Source organism: Balaenoptera musculus, chromosome 15 (assembly GCF_009873245.2).
Source record: "Balaenoptera musculus isolate JJ_BM4_2016_0621 chromosome 15, mBalMus1.pri.v3, whole genome shotgun sequence".
NCBI classification, from domain to species: domain Eukaryota; kingdom Metazoa; phylum Chordata; class Mammalia; order Artiodactyla; family Balaenopteridae; genus Balaenoptera; species Balaenoptera musculus.
This window is the reverse complement of record NC_045799.1, coordinates 67,494,563-67,521,099: the sequence shown is the minus strand read 5'-3', so window position 1 is coordinate 67,521,099 and position 26,537 is coordinate 67,494,563. Positions and strand designations below refer to the sequence as shown.

Genomic DNA, 26,537 nt, shown 5'->3' with positions numbered 1-26,537 from the left:
CGCCTTTAAGGGGCGGGGTTGCGCCTGCTGTGGCGGAAGCGGATTTGCTGGGAGGAGTCCCCGGAAGTGATGCACGGAGAAGCCCACGTGTGCGATTCCACTCCACATGGCTGTGCTCCTGAAGAGGTTGTTGCGTCGCCGGAGGCCCCCGGCGGCCTTGGGCCGCCCCCTGGGACGGCGCGAGGCCAGCCTGGACACTCATGCCGGGGCTGCGGTGCGAGTGCGGTTCGCCCCCAGCCCCACAGGTAACCTTGGCGGACGTGACGCTGCAGGCCGAGACCCACCGTCTCTTGCCCGCCCCCCGAACGATCCGAGCGAATCCCTTCCGGTGGAGTCAGACTGGGCGGGCAGTGTGGCCTCATTATACAGAAGCAGAAATAGGTTTACGAGCGGAAGTTTTTCGCATTGCCAGGAATTTCGTGTTTATTGTACTGTACCATTTCTTTGGGCCCCTTTTTTCTTTTGTGTATATAGTAAATGTGTATTGAGTACAAAATGTTCTAGGCGCTGCGATACAGTGGACATGGAGAAAGTAAGACCCCCGCTCCCAAGAAGCCTACACTGTAGTGGCTGCAACAAACACGTATAAAAATAACTAGTTTTAAACAGTCACGTGTGTCATGTGGAAAATGAAGCAGGGTAGGGGACTGGGGGTTGGGTAGGATGCTCAAGGATGCCTTGCTGAGGAGGTGACATATGAGCGGAGAACCAGATAACAAGAAGGAACTAGGTATGTGAAACCTATAGAAGGAACCTTCTGGGCAGAGGAAATTGGAGGTACAAAGGCCCTGTGATTAGTGTTGGAGCCTAGCAAACCAGAGAGTGAGGCAGGGGCCCATTGTATACCCTAGCGGCGATCTTGTCAGGGCCTCCGCACCAGTTCCCCAAATTCTTTTCTCACCAAGGCAACCTGCTTGCCCTCTTCACACCAAGCATGCCTCTCATTCTGAACTCCAGGGTCACAAAGCTACCTTTGTGGCAAGATCTCAGCTACACAGAGTGACAGGGGTCTTTCTCGGCAGGCAGTATAGTGTAGAGCATGCTTCTCAAACCACCCCTGGTGAAAGGACTGGTTTCTGATTTCCAGTCAATTATGGACTAATACTTTTATAAAATCAATATAAGGAAATTAGTAGAAAAAGGAAACTCGTAAAAGCATACAAAATATGAGACTATTTCTTTTTATTGAATTCAAAAGATATAAAATTATTCTGTCAAATTGCTGTCAACTTGGTTGGGAACTGCCAACAGTTTGCAGACAAGCTCTGGTTTGGGTGCCAAGGCCTGGAATTGTCTGGGCCCAAATTTCTGGCTTTGCCACTTCCTATCTGTGTGGCTTGAGAAAATTATTTAACTTCTCTGAACCTCTGAGTTTTACCATCTGTCAAACAGGGCTGGTAATAGTACCTGCCTCATGGTTTGAGCTAATGCAACTGAGGCACTGGATAAGGACTGGTACTTATGGAAAGCACTTAGTAAGCAGAAGACTCCATTATGATGATTTTAATTCTCCTTTCCTTGCTGATCTGTGGGAAAAGCCCATGTTGGAAAGGCTGTTGACTACAGATAGAAGAATGTAGATCATTATAATAACTAAAATTAATAGGGTACTCTGGTCAGCATTTATGCCTCACAGCAACCTTGCAAGGAAGGTTTCTATTTTTTGTTGTTAATCTCTCTAACAAATTAAGAAACTGACGCACACAAAAGTCAAGTAGAGTGCCCAAGGGGTAGCAGAATTTGAATCAAGGTCTATTTGATCTAAAAGGTCTTGCTTTCAACTACTGGACCCCTGTCCTCTATCTTGGGGACCTCTGGTTTTGTGGTGGCCTTGTAACTAGCTGAAGGTCACATACATAATCAGTGTTGAGCTGGAGTCTACCTGACTCCAGAGAAGCATTTCCTATCCCGTGCTGCCTGCTGTACTTGGAGATGCAGACAAGCCCATTGTGGAGACAGGGCCGTAGCCTGGCCCAAAGAAGGAAGGGTAAGGGGGGAAATGACAGCCCTGGGAAAACTGTTCACTTTAACTTTTCAGTCAGGAATGATGAAAAAGTAAAATATTAAGAGTTTAAACTTGGGTGAAGAGAAATACAGTGGCATTGAACATTACTTTAGGTTAGTATCTAAAGCCAGCACTTAAAGTGTCGAGTAGACAAAATTCAAAACGTATGATGTGGATAGTCACGTACAGTGCATAGAGGGTATGGGCAAAGTGTAATTTTACAGTACATTTAATTAGTAATTAATTTTTCTTTTTGCCCAAGGACTTCATTGAATTTGCATAAGTTAGATGCACGTGTGATGTGGCTTCACTGAATAACTGTCTGCTTCTCCTTTGGGTGAAACTTGGCCTTAAGGCAAATGTCAAAGTAGAACGATGGGTGCAGTTGGGGAGATTTGGAGCCATTTTACACAATGACATGCTCCAAAACGTCAGTGTTCTTCCACTTCCAGGATGAGGGTAAATGAGTCAACCAGCCCAGTCCTCTTCTGTGGTAACCTGCCTGCCTAGGTGCCTGATGGGGAGGTGGGACAGGGTAGCGCCATTTCTTAGACTTTGATGTTCCCTGAGACCTTGTGTCACAAGCAGAACTTACTTGCCCCTTGTCTTCCCTATCTTGTCTGAGCTGTTCTCTTCTTCCTCCAGGCTTCTTGCACCTGGGCGGCCTCCGCACTGCCTTGTACAACTACATCTTTGCCAAGAAGCACGGAGGGAGCTTCATCCTGAGGCTAGAGGACACGGATCAGACCCGCCTTGTGCCTGGGGCAGCGGAGAATATAGAGGACATGCTGGAGTGGGCAGGTGAGGCTGGCAGGGAGGGGCCCCTTCTCCCAGGAAGGAGCAGGGAGCAGGGAAAGGAGCCTGGAGGTTTTCTCACGTGGCCCAGGGTGGAGAACGCGGAGTCCCTGGAGGAATGAGTACATTTGTGCTGCCTGGGGTGGCAAGTTCCACCTGGAAAGATGCTGAAGTTCCCGGGGCGGGGGAATAAAAAGCTCCAAGGCTGTTTTGAGATTCTTGTTTTTATCTCAGAATCTCACTTCCTACTGGGAGCGGGCAGGAAACACAGGCCAAGTGGAAGATGGACCAGGAGTCTCCAGGGGTGTGGTAAGCCCGAGAAAGCGCCAGCCCTGTTGATGTGGGAATCCTGGCCCAGCTCGTCAAATCTTCTGATTTCCGGGAGGAGCCGGAACTCCCGGGTTTTTTGTTTTTGTTTTTGATGACTACTTCCCATTGTTAAATCTGAGCTCAGATTTTTTTTTGTTTTTTTTTAAACCACATTGTATGAGCCAAACAAAACACGTGCAGCTTCTTAAGTCAGTGTCTTTATGGGAAGTTTAATCCTGAGGCCAGCTAAGCTCAGGGAGGACAAGGAAGACTGTCTGTGTGTTCCCCAGGTCAGTAGCTGCCTTCCTGTTGGAACAGGTATGACTGTTTAAGCTCGCCAAGGGCAAATGCCAAAAACACCAAGACTGTCTTGAGATGTGTATTCTAGTCTCAGGTAAATCATTAACTAAATTCTGGGTTCCTGAAGGGCAAAAACTGATTTCATTTCTGTCCTCTACTGCAGAAGGTTGTAGCAGAAACTCAGTTGAGATTAGTTGAATAAATGATTTCATGCACCAACGTCACTTACTGTGGTCCAGGTAGTGGTAGTGTTCAAGCATGGAACCAAGACCCTGCACTCAGTAAGTAGGGGAAGACAGATAAAAGGTGAATTCATTCTTACTACAATATTAAATGATGATAAGTGATGTGGAGAGAAGGGTAGCAGGCGAGGGAACCAGCAGGGAGCAGGTCTTGGAGATGGGGGGGGGACTTCCCCAGGGAGGGGCCGGTAGAGCAGAGAGTTGCACAAAGTGAGGGGCCGGCCCTGTGGTTACCTAGGGGGAGAATGCTCAAAGCAGTGGGAATAGCAGATGCAAAGGCCCTGCGGAAGCTTAGTGCTGGGTGTATTTGAGGAGCAGCAAGGAAGCCAGTGTGGCCCAAGCACGGTGAGGTAAGCAGAGGACCTGGAGACGTGAGGACAGGGAGGTTGGCAGGAGCCCGTGACTGGCCACGTGGCGTGGAGCACCTGCTACACCGTGCTAGGCACGAGGGTACCGTGATGAGCAAGACTGCCTGGTGCGTCCTGCCCCGTGGAGCCCCCAGCTCGGCACAGCGGTGTGAGCCTTCTGGCGAGGCAGAGGGCAGGGATCCACACCCCAGGTGGCTGAGTTCTGGAGCTTCGGGCTGTGGGCGTCGGTATGTAATTTACATAGGATGAAATTTACCATTTCAAAGGGGTCTTTAGTATATTCACTGAGTTGTATATCCACCACCACTCTGTAATTCCAGAACATTTCCATCACCCCAAAACGGAACCCTGCACCAGGCACTCCCTATTCCTCCTTCCCTCCTGCCCCTGGCAATCACTAACCTACTTTCTGTCTCTGTGGTTTGCCTATTTGGGACATTTCATTTTATGTCTGGCTTATACTTAGCATAAGGTTCGTGTATGTTGTAGCATGAATCGGTTCTTCTTTCCCGTTTATGACCAAACAATATTCATTGTATGGAAATACCACTTTTTACTTAACCATTTGTGAGTGATTGGGCATTTGGATCGTTTCTACTTTTTGGTTATGATGAGTAAAACGGCCATGAACATTTACATACTATTTTTTATGTGAATCTGTTTTCAGTTTTCCTAGTGGAGTCTCTCTTAAACCCTGGAGCATTCCAAATGCTGGACACGTTAAGGGTAGATCAGGAAGGAACCCCAGATGCACCTAACCCAACCCCCCTTCTCTGACAAATGAAGAAATACCAATACCAACAGTACCAACGATGGTCACAGCCAGGACCTACTGAGCACTGAGACGTGCCAGGCAAGGTGCCGAACCCTTCCCGTAGGCCGTCCCGTTCGAGCCTCGTGATGACCCTCAGGAGAAAGTAAATGTTTGTTTCCTTCTTTTGTAAAGGAGGAAGTGGAGGCTCTGATAGGCGTCTTGCCTGGCCTCGGAGCTGGCCGGTGCCTTTGCGCCCAGGCCCCTCAGCCTCCAGAGTTCGTGTGACGTCGGGTGTGCAGCGTTAGCCCTGTCCTAACCTTTCTGATTCGTTCGAAAGCCATTTCAGGGCAGAAACGCCATCATCCAGCTCTTCTGCGTCCACCCTGCCTCTCCCGGAAGCGTTTATAAGTTAAATCTATCCTTTGTGACCTGAGGAAACCGGACCTGGGGTTGGCGGTTTCGCTTATAATAGGTCACATTTAATCTAACAGCATATGTTGCAGCTGTTCTACATGAAGCCATTGCGCTAAGCACGTGTAAGCACTGGTGCGTTTACGTCTCGGTCACTCTGCACAGTAGACTCTCAGCTCCACTTTTCAGAGAAGGAAACCGAGGCTTAGAAAGGCTAAGGAATGCGGGAGGCAGTCCACCAAGTGGTTAAGAGTGCGGACTTGGGGCCAGCTAGCCTGGCTTTGGTCCTTGGCCAGGTGACGTAACACAGCCCCTCTATGCCCCCATGTCCTCCTTACTGAATGGGGGTAATAACGGCACCTACTGGGTGGGGTGGCTTTGCGCTCTAACAGCGATCACAAAACATAAAAGCAGCCTGGAAGGTGCATGGCACTGTCCCTTGAGACAGCCAGTCAGGGGCAGAGCCAGGAGTCCAGCCGGGCTGAATGGGCTGTCCCTGAACCACGCTTCTTCTCCCAAGTCCACTGTTCCAGGCCTGGGCTGGCTTCTCCCTCCCCGGGGCGAGGATGGAGGGAGAGGACGTGCCTGTAAGGGCATGGACCGTGGAGCCAGTGCACCTCCATCCGACTCCTTATCCACCAGCCACATGACCTTGAGCGTTAACCTGTCTGTGCTTTAACTCTCCATCTGGAAAAGGGAAATCATAAGAGTAACAGCCGCATGGATTGTCATGAGGGTTAGGAGCTTTGCTGTATGTGTAAAGCGCTTATAACAGTGCCTGGGAACCAGTGTCCTGTGTGTCGTAGTTATTACCGTTTGGTGATTATTCTCGGCCTGTGTTGTAGGCATCCCCCCTGACGAGAGCCCCCGCCGGGGAGGTCCTGCGGGGCCCTACCTGCAGTCTCAGCGACTTGCGCTCTACGCCCAGGCCACCGAAGCTCTGCTGAAGAGCGGCGCTGCGTACCCATGTTTCTGCTCACCCCAGCGGCTGGAGCTCCTGAAGAGGGAGGCCCTAAGGAACCGCCAGACACCCCGGTGAGAGCCCCAGCCTGTCAGGGTGCCTCCCCGGGGATGGATGTGTTCGTTAGCTCTTGCTGTGTAACAGATTATCCCCAACTGGCTTATCTCAGGGTTTCTGTGGGTCAGGTTTGGGCACCGCTTAGCTGGCTCCTTTGGCTCAGGGTTGCTCTCAAAGCTGCATCAAGGTCTTGGCCAGGCTTGCAGTTACCTCGAGGCTGGACTCTCAAAGGATCTGCCTCCATCCCCCTCCGAGGCTGTTGCCTGGAGGCATGTGTTCCTGGCCATGTGGGCCTCTCCACAGGGCAGCTCACAGCTTGGCAACTGGCCTTCCTCAGGGTGAGCCAGGGAGAAGGCAGGGGAGAGCGAGGAAGGTGGAAGCTGCAGCTTCTGCATAACCTAATTGGGGAAGTGACATCTCATGGCTGTGTCGTGCTCTGTGTGTCAGAAGGAAGTCACTAGGTCCAGCCCACGCTCAAGGGCGGGGAGGACACAGGGGAAAAACACCACGAGGCGGGGATCACTGGGGCCATGCTAGCTCTGCCTGCCGCATTGGGCCTCAGGCATGTAAAGTCATTTAAATTATTTCTTATTTTGAATCAGTAAAAGTTGTCTCATGTCCAGAAAGATGTATGTGCAAAGATCTCTCCCAACCCTAGCTCTCGCTCGCCGATTCCCTCTCCAGAGACAGTTGGTGTTAGAACTTTCTTATCTCTCCTCCAGAGGCATGCAGTGCATGCACTGAGGAACGCATATTGGTTCTCTTCTTCCCCTCTCAAATGGTAGCCCACAAGATACGTGTCATGCAGTTTACAGATCCCACTTACTGTCTTGAGGATCGGTCTGTATGAGTCCATAAATTCTCCTCTGCTTGCATGGTATTCCATCACAGGGCTGTATCATCACTCAGTTGATCAGTTCCTTTCTAATGAACATTTATGTTATCTCTAATCTTTTGTTACTAAAAAAAGAGAGTGGTGATGAATAATGTGGACGTACATCATTTGGCACATGTGCAATGTGTTTGTTGGATTACCTCCCTAGATTTGGAATTGCAGGTCAATTTACAGCTTTGATAGATACTGTCTAGTGGCCCTCTACTAGCTTGTACTCCCATCAGCATCATAACATTCAAGTTCCAGTTTCAGTGAACTGTTTGGACAAGGGCTTGGATGTTTGTACAAGGTCACGCCATCCGCTGCAGCATTGCTTTTTTAATCATAAACGGTCTACTTGCCCATTGACAGAAGATTATTTTTTAAAATTATGATCATGCCCTATCCTGGATCCATACAGCCATTTATTTATTTATTTATTTTATACGTTTATTTATTTTTATAAATTTATTTATTTATTTTTGGCTGCATTGGGTCTTCTTTGCTGTGTGCGGGCTTTCTCTAGTTGTGGCGAGCGGGGGCTACTCTTCATTGTGGTGCGCGGGCTTCTCATTGCGGTGGCTTCTCTTGTTGTGGAGCACGGGCTCTAGGCACGTGAGCTCCAGTAGTTGCGGCACACGGGCTCAGTAGTTGTGCCTCGCAGGCTCTAGAGCGCAGGCTCAGTAGTTGTGGCGCACGGGCTTAGTCGCTCTGCAGCATGTGGGATCTTCCCAGACCGGGGCTCGAACCCGTGTCCCCTGCATTGGCAGGTGGATTCTTAACCACTGCGCCACCAGGGAAGTCCCATACAGCCATTTATGATTGAACATTTAGCTCAGTGTCAAGGATGGTACTTACAAGTGTTACATTTGTGTATCAGTTAGGACGCTTTTGGGAGCAAGTAACAAATACTCTGTTTAAAAGGGACAGACCAGAGCTTCTCATACTTTAACGTGCAGAAGAATCACCTGAGGGTCTAGTTAGCGGGCAGCTTCTGAGTTAGCAGGTCCAGGGTGGGTCCAGCAGGTCCTGAGATGCTGCATTTCTGACAAGTGAGGCTGACGCTGGAGGTCCACAGACCACACTTTGAGTAGCCAAAGCATAAACCACATAGACATTCATCTTCTCTTTCTGCAGAAGTCTGCAGGTGGGTGACTCCAGGATGAAGCCAGCAGCTTTGAGAAGGCGGGACTCTATTTTGGCCTGTTTCTGCCTCCCTTGCCGCCCCCCTCCCCCATCAGTTCCAAGTGGCTGCAGCACCTTGTGGCTCGCTCTCCTCTCACTTAGAGAGAAAATCTTTCCCAGAACCTTCATCTTCCGCTACCTTTTTTTTGAATCTCAGCATACTTTTTTTTGAATCTCAGTGATGGGTCAGTGCTTTAGGGGAATGAGATTGCATGCTTGGCAAAACCAGTCATGATTCACCCCCTTGGGTGAAATTTGACGTTTCCTCATTAGCAAGGAAGAAGGGAAACAGGCTTGTGACTGCTGTGCTATGTTATCTCACTTAGTTCTCCCACACAATAACCTTATTATCCCCATTCAAGACTGAGGAGACAGCTATAAGAGGTAAATGACTTGCCCAAGGTCATACAGTTATCAGAGGCAAGGGTAGGGCTCACGCCCGTCACCAGTACTCTTAGTAACTCTTAGTTACTGTGCTGCTCTGCTTCCCAACAGGTATGACAATCGGTGCCGGAGCCTGAGCGAGGCGCAGGTGGCCCAGAAGCTGGCCAAGGACCCCAAGCCTGCCATCCGCTTCCACCTGGAGGGGGAGGCGCCAGCCTTCCAGGACTTGGTGTATGGCTGGAATCGGCATGAGGTGGCCAGTGTGGAGGGGGACCCAGTCATCCTGAAGAGCGATGGCTTCCCCACCTACCACCTGGCCTGCGTGGTGGACGACCACCACATGGGCATCAGCCACGTGCTGCGGGGCTCCGAGTGGCTGGTCTCCACCTCCAAGCATCTGCTCCTCTACCAGGCCCTGGGCTGGCAGCCCCCGCTCTTTGCCCACCTGCCCCTGCTCCTCAACAGGGATGGCAGCAAGCTGTCCAAGAGGCAAGGGGACATCTTCCTGGAGCATTTTGCTGCCGCCGGCTTCCTGCCGGATGCCTTGCTCGATATCATCACCAGCTGCGGCTCAGGGTTTGCAGGTACCCACTCCCCAAGAGGTCCTGGTGGGACCATAGCAGTGAAGAGCCGGGGCCTTGGGTCAGGCCACCTGGCCTTCAGTCCCAGCTGTGCCGCCCACTGGCTGTGTGATCTTATACAAGTTCCTTCTCTTATTTGACAAGTGTTGATTGAGCCAGACACCGTGTTACGTGCTTGGGGCTACAGTGGTGAACAAGGTAGATGTAATCCCTGCCCTCAAGGATCTTATGATCTGTGAGCCTCAGTTGCCTCATCTGTAGAATGGGCTAAGTGTCTACCTCACAGGGTTAAGTTAGGGTTCACTGAGCTCCTGACTATGAGGCACCAGCACAGTATCTACCACACAATAGCACAAAAATTACAGATCCTGTGATTATTGTAATTACATTATTAATAGTAGTGCAAGTAGGTACTCTGACAGTATTAATAGTATTACTATGACCTTAGTTTATTTCAAGCTGACCAAAGACTTAGGGCCTACATCTTGATGATGCACAAAATAGGATGACCTTTTGGAGGGGGGGCAATTTCTGAAAATGTGACCATAGTCTGCTTCCTGCTTTTTCTGCTCGTATCTCATTTAAGCCTTAAAATATCCTTGAGGGGTATTTATTATCCCCACTGTTTGTTAGAAGCTTGTGAGGCTCAGAGAGATTGAGTAACTTGCCGAAGTCACACAGCTGGCGAGGGCCGTGGCAGAGGCTCAAGCCTAACCAGGATGCCCACTGACTGCGTGGGATGGGGCCACTGCTCGTGAGAAGCAGCTCCCGGCTCAGCTCTCCTCACTCTGGCTGCACTTTGGAATCCACCGGGAAGCTTGTAAAACACAGTCGTGCTCAGACCCCATCCAGAACCAGTCGGGCCAGGATCCCCGGGGCGCAGCCAGGCGGTGAGCAGGCCCTTCTTGCAGCTCGTGTCTTTGAGGGCGATGAGGGTTGATGTAGCCGGATTGTTGTCAAGCTTTTTTTTCTTTAGTGACAGAACCCTTTCTGCAAATGAAAGCTCACTCGGGCCCTTGATATATAAAATAACTAGAAGTCGAGAATCTGTTAGGGCAGCCTCCCTGGTGATTGAAAGTGGAATGGCCGGGTGGGGGGTGGGTGCTGAGCAGCTGGGCCTGCCTCACTTGCAGAGAACCAGATGGGCAGGACCTTGCCAGAGCTGATCACACAGTTTGACCTGACCCGGGTCACCTGCCACTCGGCCCTGCTGGACCTGGAGAAGCTCCCAGAATTCAACAGGTGAGTGGGGAATCTGGAGCACCCCCAGGAGAAAAGGGCTCACCTACTGAGGCTGGGTCCCCACGGTGGAGGTTCTAGTGGGCTCTGGAGTTACACACGCTTGATTTTGACTGTGGGCTCAGGTGTCTAGTGCCATGTGACCACAGGTGAGTCACCTAACCTCAAGCCTCTGTTTTCTCTTCTCTAAAATGGGGCTAATAACAGAACTCACCTTAGGCGATTGTTCAGTTAAATTAAGCCTCAAACTATTTTGCACATAGGAAGTGCTCAGTAAAATGGCAGGTACGGTTTTTGTAGTCACCATTATTCCTGCTCAGCCCCTCCCCCACCCAGCCAACACAGTAATTGAGTGCTGTCTCATGGCGTCTGTTTTACATTTCAAGTAGTTCTTCCCTGCGAAACCTCCAGCCACAATTACAGTTCAGGTCACTGTTGCCATGTCTCAGGCTAAGGGCATTAGAGGGAAAGCCAGAGGACAGGTCCGTACTTAGGGGCCCGGGACTCTGATGCCTTCTCTCGAGCCTTGGTTTGGGGGCAGGCTCTTCTCGGTGCTTTACTGGCATGAGCCCAGGGGATTCACATCGACTGCGGGTGTGTCAAGGATGTTACTTCATGTACTCCCCGCATCAGACCTAAGGTCAGTTGTATGATTTTGCCCTATTGTGCATATGAGGAGAGCAAGATGTCAGGAAGTTGAATAACCAGCCCAAGTTCAAGTTCACACAGTAATGGTGGGCATCTTTTTTTTTTTAATTTTATTTTTATTTATTTATTTTTGGCTGCGTTGGGTCTTTGTTGCGGTCGCGGTCTTCTCATTGCGGTGGCTTCTCTTGTTGTGGAGCATGGGCTCTAGGCGCATGGGCTTCAGTAGTTGTGGCACACGGGCTCTGGAGTGCAGGCTCAGTAGTTGTGGCGCACGGGCTTAGTTGCTCCCTGGCATGTGGGATCTTCCCGGACCAGGGCTCGAACCCGTGTCCCCTGCGTTGGCAGGCAGATTCTTAACCACTGTGAGTGGGCATCTCTTGAGTGGGGCATTCAGGAGCAAACAGCGTGCACATTGAATGCAGCCTGTTCTCTGCCTTTCTTATCACGGAGAAAGCGATATCCCTGGGAGAAATGGAGTCGGAACAGGGGAGATACTTTGTGACCCATTCCAGTCCTCCCCAAAGCATGAGGGGGAGCCAGAGGGAGACGGCGGTGGGCTTTTACCTGGATAGATGCCCTAAGTTTTTGTGCAGTCGAAGCTCTTCTCTTTAGGTGTTTCTGTTATCAAGCCACTGGTATGATTATTTCAGTAACAGTCGTAAAGATAGTAGTTGTCATAGCAGTGCTAGTGGTGTGGTGGAGGTAGTGATAGTAACTAACATTTATCTAGCACTCACTACGTCCCAGGCCGTGGACTCTCTCAAGCCTGATTTCTTTCTTCCCACTGTCTCATCTAACTACTAAGGAGGTGCTATGAACAGTTTCAGTACCAGTTTCATGTGATTTCTCTTCGTTCGTTTTAGAAAGTGATGTTTTTGGGCCAGTGAGTGCTCCAGATTGCTTCCCAGAGGGTCTCATCCTTCCAGCCTCTGTTCAGACCCCCTGCCCGTCTCCAGCTGCCGGCGGTGGCAGTAACGCAGGCCTTGTGCTCGGTGCTTGACACACAGCTCCTCGTTTACTCTGCCCAGCGCCCTGTGAGCGAGGCCCTGTTGTTCCCACAGTAACAGATGAGCACCCTGAGCTCCGAATGGTTGTGTCACTTGCTGCAGACATCTGGCAAGGCTGGCTTCACCCACAGGCCTGTGCAGTCTCAGAGCCCATGAGGTGGTCAGCAGTCCCTTGCTGCCTGCCCTTCTTCTACGTCAGGGACAGGGGGCCAGGCGCCTACAGAATGGCCCTCGGCCCCTCGCTGCTTACTCTCTTGGGTCCCTCCACTCCTGCTGGGGACAGGGTGATGGCACCCCAGAGACGGGACTGACAGGGCCTGGTTTGAGGCTTGGAGTCTTAGAGGCTTTGCTGCTTCTGAAGGAGGGAACAAGGCGGTTAGAAGAATTCTGAAAAGGGGAAAATTTGACCTGACAGGAAAACTTGAGCTTTTTAACTGTGAGCCGTGAATTCAAAGAACTGTGCCGTCTGGACATGGCTTTGAATCCCAGAAATCCATATTCTCGACCTCTGCCCTTTTGCTCCAGAGCCCCACGCTTCGAACTCCGCGAGGAGGCAGGCACCCCCAGGTTCTGCTTTGTAAGCTCAGGTGCCTGTCGAGGCCAGGCAGGTAGCTCAGAGGAGGGCGGCGGGCCAGGTGAGAGGCCCTGGCGAGCAGAGGGACGGGCAGACCTTCGGCACCCTCCTCTCTGCTCCAGCCGGAAGGTGTCATTCTTCAAACCCCACCCACTCCCCTGGGGAAGAGGGTGGTCTGGGCTGGAGACGCCCGCGGCAGGACGGTCCCGTGGCTTCCCCGGCAGGCTGCACCTCCGCCGGCTGGTGAGCGATGAGACCCAGAGACGCCAGCTGGTGGGGAAGCTACAGGCTCTCGTGGAGGAGGCTTTCGGGAGCCAGCTGCAAGACAGGCATGTGCTGGACGCGGCCTACGTGGAGAGGATCATCCTGCTGAGACAGGTGTGGTGTCGGGCGCTCGGGGGGACCCAGGGAGCGGGCGGCGCCCCACTCCTCCCCCTCCCGCTGCGTCAGAGCCCCATCCCAGTGCGTTCAGTGACCGCCTCTTCCCCCAGGGTCACATTTGCCGCCTGCAGGATTTGGTCTCCCCAGCGCACTCCTACCTGTGGACTCGCCCTGCTGTGGGTCGAGCGCAGCTGGGCGCCGTCTCGGAGAAGGTGGACGTCATTGCCAAGCGTGTGCTGGGGTGAGTGTCCGCAGGCTGCGCTCAGGGTTCTGCACCTCCCTTCCCTCTGTCCCCACCAGGGCCCCCTTCACTCCAGGGCTCGGCTGTCAGGCCTGCAGTACGGCCCCAGAGCTAGTGAGAGGTTCTCGGTGAGACGATCACCCACGGCTCTCTTGGTGGAAGGGCTGACCCTGAGGAGCCCGGGCTCTCCCGGGAAGAGGCGGTGGTCTGGCGCTGGGATTGGACCCACCCGGGTTCTGTTCCCGCCCCACCCCTTACTGGCCCAGTTAGTTCACCTGCCCAGGGGGCTTCAATTTGTCCAAGTGACTGCACGTCCTTGAGCTTCCATTTCCTCACCTATAGGGTGGAGATGATACTAGGTCTTATTTTAACAGTAGCAGAACTCTCCAGATTACAAGGGCACGAAGTGCAACCAAAATGGGCTTAAGCAAGGGGGGAATGATTGGTGTATGTAATTGCAGAGGCTAGGAAAAGGGCCACCTTGAGGTCCAGCTTAAAGCAGGGGCCAAAAATATGGCACCAAGACCTAATTTCTCCCTCTGTCCCTTTGACTTTCTCCCCCACACTCCTCCACGCCCACTACTCCTTCTGCAGGGGTTCTGTATCGGGTAGATGGAGCGTGGGATGCTCTACCAGACAAGACAAGCGCCTTTCTCCCTTACCTGCATCCACAGCAGCCAGTTTGGGGCTGAACAGCTTTCTCCACATCTCCAGGGCCCTGTCATCCCTGGGTTTTGCTCTTGTCCCCGTGGTCCGTGGTGGCTCACGATTCAGCCAGGGGAGGAAGGAGGAAAGGGAGAGGGGGACGGGATACTCCTCCCCCTTAGGGACTTGACTTAAAAGTGACACACTCGTTTCCACCCGCATCCCGCTGGCCTGAACGCCTATCTTACGGCCACTCCAAGCTACAAGGGAGTCTGGAAAATGCATTTTTTACCTTGGGGGCCAGGTGCCCAGCTGAAAATTGTGTCAGTACACATGAGAGAGAGAAAGGATACCGGGGGTCAAAAGCAGCCTCTCTCACAGTCTCCACTGTGGTGGTAAGACAGCAAAACCTTAGCCTCCGACTCCAGCTGTGTCCTGAGATTCACTCTGATGGGGCCTGATTGGCCTGATTTTTCTGTCTCTGAACTAGTCACTGAGGCCTGGAGAATGTGATGTGCTGACCAGCTTAGGTTAGGTCATACGTGGGACCCTGAGTGGACACCCCCCCCCCCACCGCCAAAGCACGTGGGCTGAGGATGGAGCCGGGTAGTTCCACAGGGAGAGTTAGGGCCTGTGGAGATAGTTATAAAGATTAAATCAGATAATAATAGCAAACACTCGTGTGGGTTTGCTTACACACGTGCCTACAGCGTGCTATGTTATATATCATATACGTTAGATGTGTACAGGGATATGTGTGCATGCTATGTGTGTGTGTATACACGTGAATTCACAGCGACCTAATAAAGGAACTACTGTTGTTATCCCCATTTTAACAGGTGAGGAAATCAAGGCACAAAGAGGTTAAGTAACTTGTCTAAAATAATACAGCTAGTAAATCGAAGGAGCAGGGATTGAGACTCAAGCTGGCTGGGGTGAGAGACCGTATGTCCAATCATATTCTCTATTGCTTATCCTTGGTGTAAAGTACTTGGACAGCCCCTGATAACAAGCAGCCATCACTGTGTTATTAAAACATAACATTTCGGCTAGATAAGAATACAAGTAATGTGGCAGAAATGCAAATGGTGCAAGAGGGTTTTAAGCAAAAAATAAGTCTTCCCTCCTACTCAGCCCCCAACAGAAAGGCAGTCCCAAGCAGCAGTTTCCTTTGTGAAATGTCTGTGTATTCAAGGAAATGTGTATACAGCTCCATTCTTCCAATTTTTTGAATTTAAAACTTAATTGTTATTAATACATTCAAACCTTTTGAACCTCTAGGTTTAAAACCTAGAAATTATTTTAAAAGGTATATTATCAGGAGTCCCATTTTTCATCCTTGTCCCCTGTCTGCCCCATTGCAGAACCCTCTCTGGATGTTACTACTATTCATAATTATATCTAAGTAATCCTTATTTTTCAGCTTTTTTACACAAAAGGTACAATACAGGGAATTCCCTGGTGGTCCAGTGGTTAGGACTCCGTGCTTTCACTGCCAAGGGCCTGGGTTCAGTCCTTGATGGGGAACTAAGATCCTGCAAGCCAAGCAGTGTGGCCAAAAAAAAAAAAAAAAAAAAAAAGTACGATACAATAACACTGTTGTCTTTGGGTGGGATTTTTGTTTTATTTTTATTTTTTTAGTGAAGTATAGTTGATTTATAACATTATGTTAGTTTCAAATGTACAACATAGTGATTCAGTATTTTTATAGATTATACTTCATTTAAAGTTTACAAAATAATGGCTGTATTTCCCTAAGTGTCTTTATGCGTTTTTTTGCTTGTTTGTTTGTTTGTTTTTCCCTTAACAGTTTATCTTTAGATCTGTCCAGGGCTTAGAAGAGCATCCTCATTCTTTTCTCAGCTACAGCTATTCCCTTTTTATACCACTTTACCATGATTTATATAATTCATCTCCTATTGATGGACATTTGGATTGCTTCCAAATTTTGCGGTTACAAACAGTGCCACAGTGAGTAACCTTGAATAGACATCATTAAGCACCTTTACAAGTAAATCTCCAGGATAAATTCCCAAGAGGTATTATTAATAATACTCCCTTAAGTTAGGACATTCCACATGAGGCTGTCAGTTCTAGTTTACCGGGCTAATGTCTTACCTCCCCACCCCTGCCATGGGATTAGATTTTAGAGACCCTCTGGGGCTCTCACTGAAGGCAGGAAAGCTGACGCCCAAATATTTAGAAGCTGCTGGATCTCTGTAAGTCCCTCTGTGCCCACGCCAAGGCCTGGAGCAGCTCTAACGTGTCCTGGCTGCCAGTGTTGGCTGCCTGGGGCCTGTCACTCTTTCACCAGCTCCTTGGCAGCCTGCTTCCCCACAGTGACATTGAGGAGTGTGTCTGGTTTTTCCCACATTACATTTATTTTTTTTTGAAGTATAGTTGATTTACAATGTTGTGTTAATTTCTGCTATATAGCAAAGTGATTCAGTTATACATATTCTTTTTCATAGTCTTTTCCATTATGGTTTATCACAGGATATTGACTATAGTTTCCTGTGCTCTCTGGTAGGACCTTGTTGTTTATCCATTTTATATATAATGGTTTGCATCTGCTAGTCCTAAACTCCCAGTCCTTCCCTCCCCCCACCCCGCCAACCCTTGGTCTGTTCTCTATGTCTGTGAGTCTGTTTCTGGTTCGTAGATATGTTCATTTGTGTCATATTTTAGATTCCACATATAAGTGATATCAAATGGTATTTGTCTCTTTCTGACTTACTTCACTTCGTATGATAATCTCTAGGTCCATCCATGTTGCTGCAAACCACATTACATTTTATATTTTCAATATTTCCTCTTCTCCATTTCATAAATAGCAGCAATCATGTGGTCCAGTCTTAAGATGCAATAAGAATGATTGTGTTTCTCAGATTGAAACTGAATTGCTCAAGTACTGTAGTGAGTAAGGAAATCTGCACTAAAAGGCTCTTTGTTCCAATTCCTCTTGAACCCAATCCCTGAGCCGGTAGCCCTACACACTGAGCCGATGTGGGGAATGGAGTGTCTGGGCCCTTTCGGGAGCAGGTGGTGTCAGAGGTGGCGTCGAGGATCGTCTGCACTAGTGAAGATCTCCAGCCTCGGTCCCTCCTCCGTGTGGAATGACTCCCCCTGCCCTGCTCCCATCTCTTGCTCTAACTCAGAATCAGGGCTGGGACAAAGTTTTTGCAGGTCCCGCTCTGACTAATTGGGGACTTTCTCTTGAGCTCAAACATGCTTTGCGGAGAGGGTCTCAGCTGGACTGCCAGGAAAGTGGGGAATGGTTGCTGGCCTGTTGTAGTTCCTTAAGTGTTTCATTTGTGGGCAAAGAATGGTTGTGGCAAGTTGGGACATTACTGGAGCTGGGGTCTCCTGATTTCCTTCTTTCTGCTCTTCTCTGCTACATCCCCCGGAAGTCTTGAAGCTGTGTTTCAGATCATTTCCCAGAGGGCTTCATTCTTCCATCCTATGTGTAACCCAATCCTAAGTTTCTTTTCAGATCCTCTTGCAATGTCTCTGAGCTCTTGGATGTAATAAATATTAGCTAATATTTAACTTTTTATTGAAATATAAGAGCTCATACTTTCAAGTACTTACCATCTGTTCAGGCAATGTACTTAGTGCTTTACAAGTTTTAACTTAGCCCCACCATAGCCCTGTGAGGTACAGACACTATTATTATTCCCACTTTACAGGTGAGAAAACTGAGGCATGAAGATTACATGACACAGGTAGTAGTCAGTAAATCCTCTTATGGTGTCCTCTTAGTTTCCCTATTTTATGCCCACTTGCTTGGATTCTCTGTGTTTGTAGTCTCTTGGTTGGTGTTTCTTCCCCAGCTAGGATGGGGATGGGGGTAGTAGATATCCCCCCACCCCCAAGGCAGGCTTGAACATTGGTTGTGCTGTTAATCTATATTGTAGCTGATGGATAATCTTCTGAAGTCCTCCCTTCCACCCACTTGCCATTGGCCCATGCTGGCCCCTTATAGACTGGCCCTCTTCTAGGCTTTTAGAAGGACCCGGTGTGAGTTTAACTCAGGACATGCTGAACGGAGAACTGAAGAAGCTGTCAGAAGGTCTGGAAGGCACCAAACACAGTAACGTGATGAAGCTCCTCCGAGTGGCCCTCAGTGGACAGCTGGTGAGGCGGGTGGCTGGACTGTGCCCTGGAGCCCTCATTTATCCACTCAGCTAACATTCACCGGCAGCACTAAGCTCAGTTTGGGGGCTACAGAGACGAATGAAACATGACCACCCCCCTCATTCAGTCATTCAACAGACAGTACCTACTGAGTACCTACTATGTGTAAGCACCATGCTAGGTACAGTGGATACGGTAGTGAGTGAAACACGTGTGCTCCCTGCCTTCATGGAGCTGGCGGTTGACTGGGGCTAATGGACATACCAACCCAGCAAGAGCAGGCTTCTGGGACCCATCCTTAGAAATTAGAGCCCGTAAAATGCAAACTCTGCTCCTTGGGATGCAGGCAGCAGTGCTGGGGTTGGCCTGGGGTGTAACTTCTGCAGACCAAGGCTGGGTGTTCATTCCTCAGGCATCCTAGGGCAATGTTTTCTCTTTTTGTTCTTAGCAAGGACCTCCTGTAGCTGAGATGATGTTGTCCTTGGGACCAAAGGAAGTGCGGGAGCGAATACAGAAGGTGCTTTCCAGCTAGAGAGAAGGTGTGCAGGACAGCAGAGGTGGCCACAGGAACTGTACTCCTGGGACCTGCCCTCAGAGGGGAGGAGCAGGAGGCCTGGGGCCCATCGGAAGCCTGTGAAAGGACCCAAGAATGGACACAGAGCCTCTGGGTGCACAGGTGCATTTATGGCTCCATGCCAGGCCCATCCTTACCAGTTGGCCAGGGTCACCCAGCCCCCTAACCTCCCTGGCGCTGGAAAGGAAGGCCTCACGCATGGTTCTGACACCACAGCACACAGCAGAGGTTAGGAGCTGGCTCGCTGTACAGTCACAGCTCATGTTTCAGTCTGCTCGGGCTGCCATGAAAACATATCACAGAATGGTGGCTTACACAACAGAAAATGATTTTCTCACAGTTCTGGAGGCCAGCAGTCCAAGATCAAGGTGTTGGCAGGTTGCGTTTCTCCTGAGGCCTCACTCCTTGTCTTGCAGACGGCTGCCTTTTTGCTCTCTCCTCACATGGCCTTCCCTCTGTGTGCCCTCCGTATCTCTGTTTGTCCAAAGGCCCTCTTCTTAAGAGGACGCCAGTCAGATTGGGTTAAGGCCCACCCTCACGGCCCAGTTTGAACTTAATCACTTCTTTAAAGGCCCTGTCTGCAAATTCGGTCACATACTGAGGTACAGAGAGGTTAGGGCTTCACATGTGAGTTTTGAGGGGAACACAACTCAGCCCATACGTAACAGCTTGGCAGCAGCCTGGACTCCTGGGTCCCAGTTCTTGGGCCCAGTTTGACTTTGTTTTTTCGTTTTGTTTTATTTTTTAATAAATTTATTTATTTTTGGCTGTGTTGGGTCTTGGTTGCTGCACACGGGCTTTCTCTAGTTGCAGCGAGTGGGGGCTGCTATTCATTGCGGTGCGCGGGCTTCTCATTGCAGTGGCTTCTCGTTGCGGTGTGCGGGCTCTAGGCGCGCAGGCTCAGTAGTTGTAGCTCACGGGCTCTAGAGCGCAGACTCAGTAATTGTGGCACACGGGCTTAGTTGCTCCACGGCATATGGGATCTTCGCGGACCAGGGCTCGAACCTGTGTCCCCTGCATTGGCAGGTGGATTCTCAACCACTGCGCCACCAGGGAAGCCCCCAGTTTGAGTTTGGAGCAATGACTGACAAGCTGGGCTGAACTGGCTTGTTAGACTTTCTTTGGGGCTTATAAGGGAAGAAGCCACAAATCTGCCCAGGGGGAACACTTAACGTTTTATACTACTCTTTGTCCTTGGGCTTGGGGCAGCCTGTATCTCCCTTCCCTAAAGGTTGTCTCTTCCTCTTTTCCAGTTCTCCAGACCTGGTCCTTGGACTGGAGACCTTTACCCTGCCTGTTTTGCATCTTTTTCTTCATATTCGCCTCCTTCTTCCACCCATTATTTGTAAATCACTGTCTGTGGGTTTCTGAAATGAGATATTCTTCTTGGGGTGAATAGGAATAGCTGAAGTGAAAGGAGGATGGTGGCCGGCTACAAAGACCCCTACACGGCTTCTGGGCTTCCCCTTTGTAGCCCCCAGTCACTGCTACCTCCTGGCATTCACACTGAATAGGGCTGACTTCTGTGTGGTGTGTCATGGCTTCCATGTTGTTCTCTTGGATCCCTTACTCTGTGGGAAGCCAGCTTCCACACTGTGAAGACAGTCAGACAGACAAGGATCGGAGGCCTTCTGACAACAGCTGTATGAATGGGCCATCTTGGAAGTCAGTCTTCCAGCCCCAGTCAAGCCTTCAGATGACTGCAATGCTGGCTGACATTTGACTGCAACGTTCTTTTTTTTTTTTTTTAAAATTGGAGTATAGTTGCTTTACAATGTTGTGTTTGTTTCTGCTGTGCAGCAAAGTGAATCAGCCACACGTATACATATATTCTCCTCTTCCTTGGATTTCCTTCCCATTTAGGTCACCACAGAGCATTGAGTACAGTTCCCTGTACTATACAGTAGGTTCTCGTTAATTATCTGTTTTATACATGGTGTATATGTGTCAATCCCAATCTCCCAATCCATCTCACCCCCTCTTCCCCCTTAGCATCTATACGTTTGTTCTCTATGTCTCTGTCTCTGTTTCTGCTTTGCAAATAAGTTCATCTATACCATTTTTCTAGATTCCACATATGTGTTAATATACAATATTTTTCTCTTTCTGACTTACTTCACTCTGTATGAAAGTCTCTAGGAACATCCACGTCTCTGCAAATGGCACAATTTAGTTCCGTTTTATGGCTGAGTAATATTCCACTGTATATATGTACCACATCTTCTTTAGCCATTCCTCTGTTGATGGACATTTAGGTTGCTTCCATGTCCTGGCTATTGTAAATAGTGCTGACTGCAGCCTTCTTGAAAGATCCTGAGCCAGAACCACTAAGCAAAGTTGCTCCTGAATTTCAGACACACCGTTATGAGATAATAAATATTTATTGTTTAAAGCCACTTAGCTCTGAGATAATTTGTTACCCAGCAAGAGATTGCTAATACACTGTCCTTGTCCAGGGGAATAGGGAAAGGGGATTAAAGAATTTGCTGAGTTTCACAGAGACCTAATCCTTGCTTGAAAAGTACATCAGATAAAGTTCTTTGATGGCAAGCAATGGAAACCAACTCTGCCTAACTTAGGTTTATTTAAGTTTATGGGAGTTTAAATTTGTGAGAAAGTCATAGAGTCTATGGGAAAGCCAAAGAACCAGGTCTTGGAAAAGACAGGAACCGGGGAAGCTCTGAGCATGCAGGCAGCAGGAGCTCATGGCCAGTCTTGTCTGTGTTCTTCAGTGGGAACACATGAACTCAACTTTTTTGTTGTGGTTTCTCTGTATTTTTTCCCCTTCAGTTTTGGATGATTCAGCTAAAGATTCAGATTCGAAGAAGAGAGTGTCTGGTTGGGCTAACTGAGGTCATGTTACCATTCCTCAGCCAGGAATATATCCAATGGAGGAAAAGTTCCCAAGGAGAAGTAGGGTGCTTTTTCCAGAAGAAGGGGCAATGGCAGAAACAACAGGTGTTCCGCCAAAGGGGACACAGAATAATAATGCTTGCAATTTATTGTGCGTTCACATGAGCCTCAACCACTTCTGGGTTTCCAATTATGCTGGTAGGGGACTTCCCTGGTGGTGCAGTGGCTAAGACTCCACGCTCCCAATGCAGGGGGCCTGGGTTCGACCCCTGGTCGGGGAACTAGGTCCTGCATGCATGCCGCAACTGAGAGTCTGCATGCTGCAACTAAGACCTGGCACAACCAAAATAAATAAATAAATATTTTTAAAAAATTATGCTGGTAAACATTTTAGTTCATCTCTTTAAATCTTCACAACCCCATGAGACAGGCATTATTATTATGGTGGTTGTTTCTATGTTTTAGATAGGGAAACTGAGGCTCAGAAGAGTTGATCAACCCTTCTGAGGTTTTAGTATGAGGCTTACGACAACCCAGAGTCCAACCTCAACCCTTGTCACTCTGAGTGACATCAGAGCCTCCGATTCTAAGACATCAAGTATGCTTACAAGAAACTCTAGCTCTTGGTTAGGGAATCTGACTGTTTTACCAAAATGAGTGATCAAATTGCTGAGTCGATAAAGCTGCGGCCACTTCCTCGGTTGGAGTGAGTTGTCTGAGAAGCAGCATGTATCCTCTGCTCTGGGGTTTTGCTCAGGATCAGAAGGAATGTGTAAAAGGACTTCACAGAGTTTAAATAACCTCAAGTCTGTCCCCCAGTGTTTTTGTCAGAGTATAGTGAAGTGAAGGCCATAGAGGCCAACTGTCTAGACTCAAAAACTGGTTCTGCCACTTACTGTATGACTTCTGTAGCTCAGTTTCCTCATCTGTTAAAACGGGGATAACAGTTGTATCTGTCTCAACAAACTGTAAGAATCAAAATAGATGACATATGTAAAGTTCTTAAAACAGTGCCTGGCACTCAACAAATGTTATCAATTACCATCATCCTCATTAGCAGTATTTTCATTCTTAGAGATGCTGATCTTGGTTGCAACACATAGAAACACACTCAGACTAACTTAAACCATGAAAGTAATTTATTAGAAGAATTAGGACCCACAGATCCCAAGGGCAGGACTCCCAGCTGGACCTTACAAGAGACTGGAATCTGTACCCAAAAACCCATTAGGACCCAACACACTCACCCTTATCCCTCTGAAACTGCAGTTTCTAACCTTTGTCTCTGTCTGGGTGTCTGCTCCTCTCATCTTTCTTCTGCAGGCTGGCTTTCTCTTATCTCTGCAGCTGTTGAACAACTGCCCCAGCCCTAAAGCTGAATCATCTCCCCTCTGCTACACTGCCAATTCAATAACTAGTATTCCATGTCCAAAATCCCAGGAAAGAATCTGATTGGCCTAGCTTGGGTCAGCTGTCTACCCCTGGTCCAATCAACTGTGGCCAGTGGGACAGAGTCATGTAAGCAATCATGGCTGCAGGAGACCCACGCTAGTGATGGAGAGGGCTGTTCCTCCCCCTGAGCATATTCTCTTTCCATGGAGTTTAGAGTGTACACTTGCCAGAAAATTACTATTTTTCTGTAGGCAACTTTGGAATCTCATTCATATTACCTTTATCCTAGCTTATTTTTTTCCTCATAATGCTTATTACTATATGAAATTACATAGTGTATTTGTACATGTTTATTGTCTATCTTACTCTAAAGAAGATAAGATTGAGACAGGCAATAAGTTTTTCTTATTCTTGGTTGTAACCATAGCACCTGACATGTTGTCTGACACATAGCAGGGAGTCAGGTAAAGCTCTCATGATGACAAAAATGTTTGACGCCTTCATCAGTCAGATCAGTTTCTTCAGAAGTGGCAATTATCAGCTGATCTAACTCTACCAGATTCCAACAGTTTCCCAGTTTCACTTTCATTGACTCTGGGGAATCACATCTCTTTTGCAAGATTTGCAGTTGTAGTTAGCTATCTGATCTATTGCCTGTAAATTGCACTGAATCCAGCTATCTGTGAGAGACTGACCTTTGACAAAGACTTTGAAGAGTGAGATAGATGGAATACTTCAATATAGAGGGGTGTTTAGTGGGACCTAAATTAGAAATTGTTTAATTGATTAAATATGTTTGTCTTATGATGAAATTCCCTACCTTCCCAGGGACCAGGATAATAAATACTTAGAAAATGAGGACTTCCTGGGTGAGAGCAGAACCCAGAGAGGGTAGTTCATGCATTCATGTTCATAGATGTCAGAGGACTTTACAGATGAAGTGAACTTTGAACTGGGTTCTGAGGGATGAGTAGGAGTTTCCAGATCAATGGGGGTTGGAAGGTATTCCAAACAAAAGGATGAAAAAGAATTTCACCAAGTTGGGTGGAGCCAAGGGTAGGAGTTGAGGGAGTAGGAGAAGTAGCTGAGAAACCAGGCAGAGGGAAATCCAAACAGCCCTTCTTTGCCAGGTTAAGGGTATCAAGGTGCCATCTGATGCAAATAGCAAAACATCCAGATTGAAACCAGCTTGAACAGGAAGATTTAGTATCCCACAAAGCAGGAAGTTCGGGGGTATGGCAGGCTCTGGGGTAGGTTAATTAAGCGTTCAGTGACCTCAGTGAGGACTTAGGGTCTTTCCATCTCTTTGTTCTATTGGCCCCAGCATCGGCAACAGCCTTGGGTTGGTTCTCTCTGCTCACAATTGTCTGCCTAAAGTGCTCAGGCCTCTCTGCACTTCATGTTGTCAGAGAGAGTGTGGCTTTCTGTGTCTCTCTCCCTGAAAGCAAGGAAACTTTTCTCCAGCACCCTCCCCCTCGTGACTTCCCCATTCTTCAACCCATCCCTTGGGGAAGTGGGCGGGGGAGTCCCCATAGGTCAGTCAGACCCAGAGCTGAAGGCGGGGCCAGCTCTTCCCTGCGTTCCTGGACAAAGTGGGGGTCCATTAGCGAAGACATGAGTTGGGTCTTTATGAAGTGGAAGGTGGGGAGCCACTGAAAGGCTTTAAGTAGGGAAGTGACAAGATCAAATTTCTGTTTTTTTAAAAGATCATTCTGGCAGCTTTGCTGAAGAGAGATTTGAGCAGGGCTGGCCCAGGAGCGGGGAGCCCTGGTAGGAAAATGAAACATGAAAGAGGGAAACACAATAAAGCCATGTTTCATCCCCACAGCCTGACCCCCCCCCCCCCCAACCCCATCTACCTCTCCTGCTTCACTTCACTCATTCCTGCCACACGCACCCCCTTCTCTGGTCTCCCGCCATGTAAGCCTTCCTTTGTGCTGCTATTCTGTCTGGAATACTCTTGTCCATATGCTCTTCTGCCCTTTTGCCTGGTCACCTCTCTGTCAGCCTTCAGATCTTTTTTTTTTTTTTTAATTTATTTATTTATTTTTTGGCTGCGTTGGGTCTTCATTGCTGTGCGGGCTTTCTCTACTTGTGGCGAGCAGGGGCTACTCTTCGTTGCAGTGCGCGGGCTTCTCATTGCAGTGGCTTCTCTTGTTGTGGAGCACGGGCTCTAGGCGCGTGGGCTTCAGTAATTGTGGCATGTGGGCTCAGTAGTTGTGGCTCGTGGGCTCTAGAGCGCAGGCTCAGTAGTTGTGGCACACGGGCTTAGTTGCTCCGTGGCATGTGGGATCTTCCCGGACCAGGGCTCGAACCCATGTCCCCTGCATTGGCAGGCGGATTCTTAACCCCTGTGCCACCAGGGAAGTCCCCAGCCTTCAGATCTTTGCTCCACTCTCTCCTCTTCAGGAAAGCCTCTGACTCCCCCCAGTAGCTCTCCTTCCTCTGCTATTGATCATCAGCACCCTATTCTTTTCCATAGCACGCAGTCAGAATTGAGTGCGTAAATAATTGTGAAAGTAATTAGTTCTGCAGTTATTTGTTAGTGTCAGATTGTAAAGTCTACGGGAACAGGGACCTCATCTGTCTTGCTTACCACTGGACCCCCAGTGCTGAGAATGGTGCCTGTTCACATGGTAGGTGCTCAGTGAGTATTGCTGAGTGAAAGGCCAGACATACACCTGATTGGATCGGATGGTCAGGGTGAGCGGTCAAGTGCACAGTCGCTATGTTTAGTTAGGGTACTGTTTTGCAGTATTCAGGAACTTCACATCATTTGTGGTTACTATTTTCATTAGTGAATTACAGGATATGCATTTTTTAAAATATAGAAGGCAGTAGACGCTTAGCTTGGCACTCATTAAACTCATTATCACGCCCTGGGGATCTCCAACTTAGCCTTCATATCTGGGCAAGATGTTGGGGTCCCAGCCCAGGCCTGAGTGCCCTCCCCTCTGTCCCCTACCACCCCTCCTCCAACCCTGATTGCAGTAGGACAGCCCAGCCAAGAAGGGGGCAGCCTTCTCTATCTAGAGAACTCCTCTTGTCTTGATCTCGGAGAGGCAGTAGTGAGTGGTGGTGTGAAGCGAGATCTAAACTCCCTGCCCAGGAATTGAACCTGGGTAGCCTGGATAAAAACCAGGAATCCTAGCCACCACACCCCCTGGCTCTTGCCCCCGGTGAAAAATACATTTCTCACGGAGGCAAGAGCTGTAAAAACAGGTACAAAGTTTATTATTAGAGACATAGCACAACACAAGTGGGAGAGCACACAGAGAAACAGTTTGTTAAGACAGAAGCAAGACAGAGATGGCCCCAGAGAGAAAGGGTGTGGGCATCCCCCCAATGAGGAGTGCAGTAAAGAGGCGGTTAGGTCATTTATATAGGGCAGTTCTTCCAGGTCTTTGTTTACCTTTGGCCAATTACCTGGTTTCTTTTTCCACACCTGATGCCCTAGGACCCTCCCCAACGTGTGTGCGCAACTTTTTTCCAAAATGGATTCCAGCCCAGGGGCCTATGGGATGGCCTTAGCATCACATATTATGGAGTGTGCCCCTCCTTTTTGACCCCCAAGGAGCCTTTCTGCACATGTGCAATGTTTCCCTTGCCCCAAGGATGGG

The 26,537-nt window shown here is 49.0% G+C and overlaps 1 protein-coding gene across 4 annotated transcripts; it reads left to right on the top strand.

The window, feature by feature from the left end:
- The first annotated feature begins 49 nt into the window (after positions 1-49).
- EARS2 (glutamyl-tRNA synthetase 2, mitochondrial) lies at positions 50-26,537 on the top strand. 4 transcript variants are annotated; one of them, XM_036826454.1, is made up of 9 exons: positions 50-245; positions 2,651-2,806; positions 6,030-6,219; positions 8,757-9,229; positions 10,360-10,468; positions 12,919-13,072; positions 13,186-13,316; positions 17,963-18,098; positions 18,547-21,747. In XM_036826454.1, exons 1-9 carry the CDS (start codon positions 107-109, stop codon positions 18,628-18,630), a joined length of 1,572 nt encoding a protein of 523 aa, XP_036682349.1. In that variant the 5' UTR covers positions 50-106; the 3' UTR covers positions 18,631-21,747. The 4 variants fall into 4 exon arrangements, with proteins under 4 accessions (XP_036682349.1, XP_036682350.1, XP_036682351.1 ...); XM_036826455.1 differs by lacking the exons at positions 17,963-18,098; positions 18,547-21,747 and adding an exon at positions 26,375-26,537 and having other exon boundaries at positions 58-245; XM_036826456.1 differs by lacking the exon at positions 17,963-18,098 and having other exon boundaries at positions 58-245; positions 18,547-19,410.

What these genes read in the sequence shown, in the direction of transcription:
- EARS2 (XM_036826454.1), top strand. Translation starts at nt 107, where the DNA reads ATGGCTGTGCTCCTGAAGAGGTTGTTGCGTCGCCGGAGGCCCCCGGCG. An exon ending in GTTCGCCCCCAGCCCCACAG is followed by an intron (nt 246 to 2,650) that starts GTAACCTTGGCG and finishes TTCTTCCTCCAG; the next exon opens with GCTTCTTGCACCTGGGCGGC. An exon ending in ATTGCCAAGCGTGTGCTGGG is followed by an intron (nt 13,317 to 17,962) that starts GTGAGTGTCCGC and finishes GCCCTCTTCTAG; the next exon opens with GCTTTTAGAAGGACCCGGTG.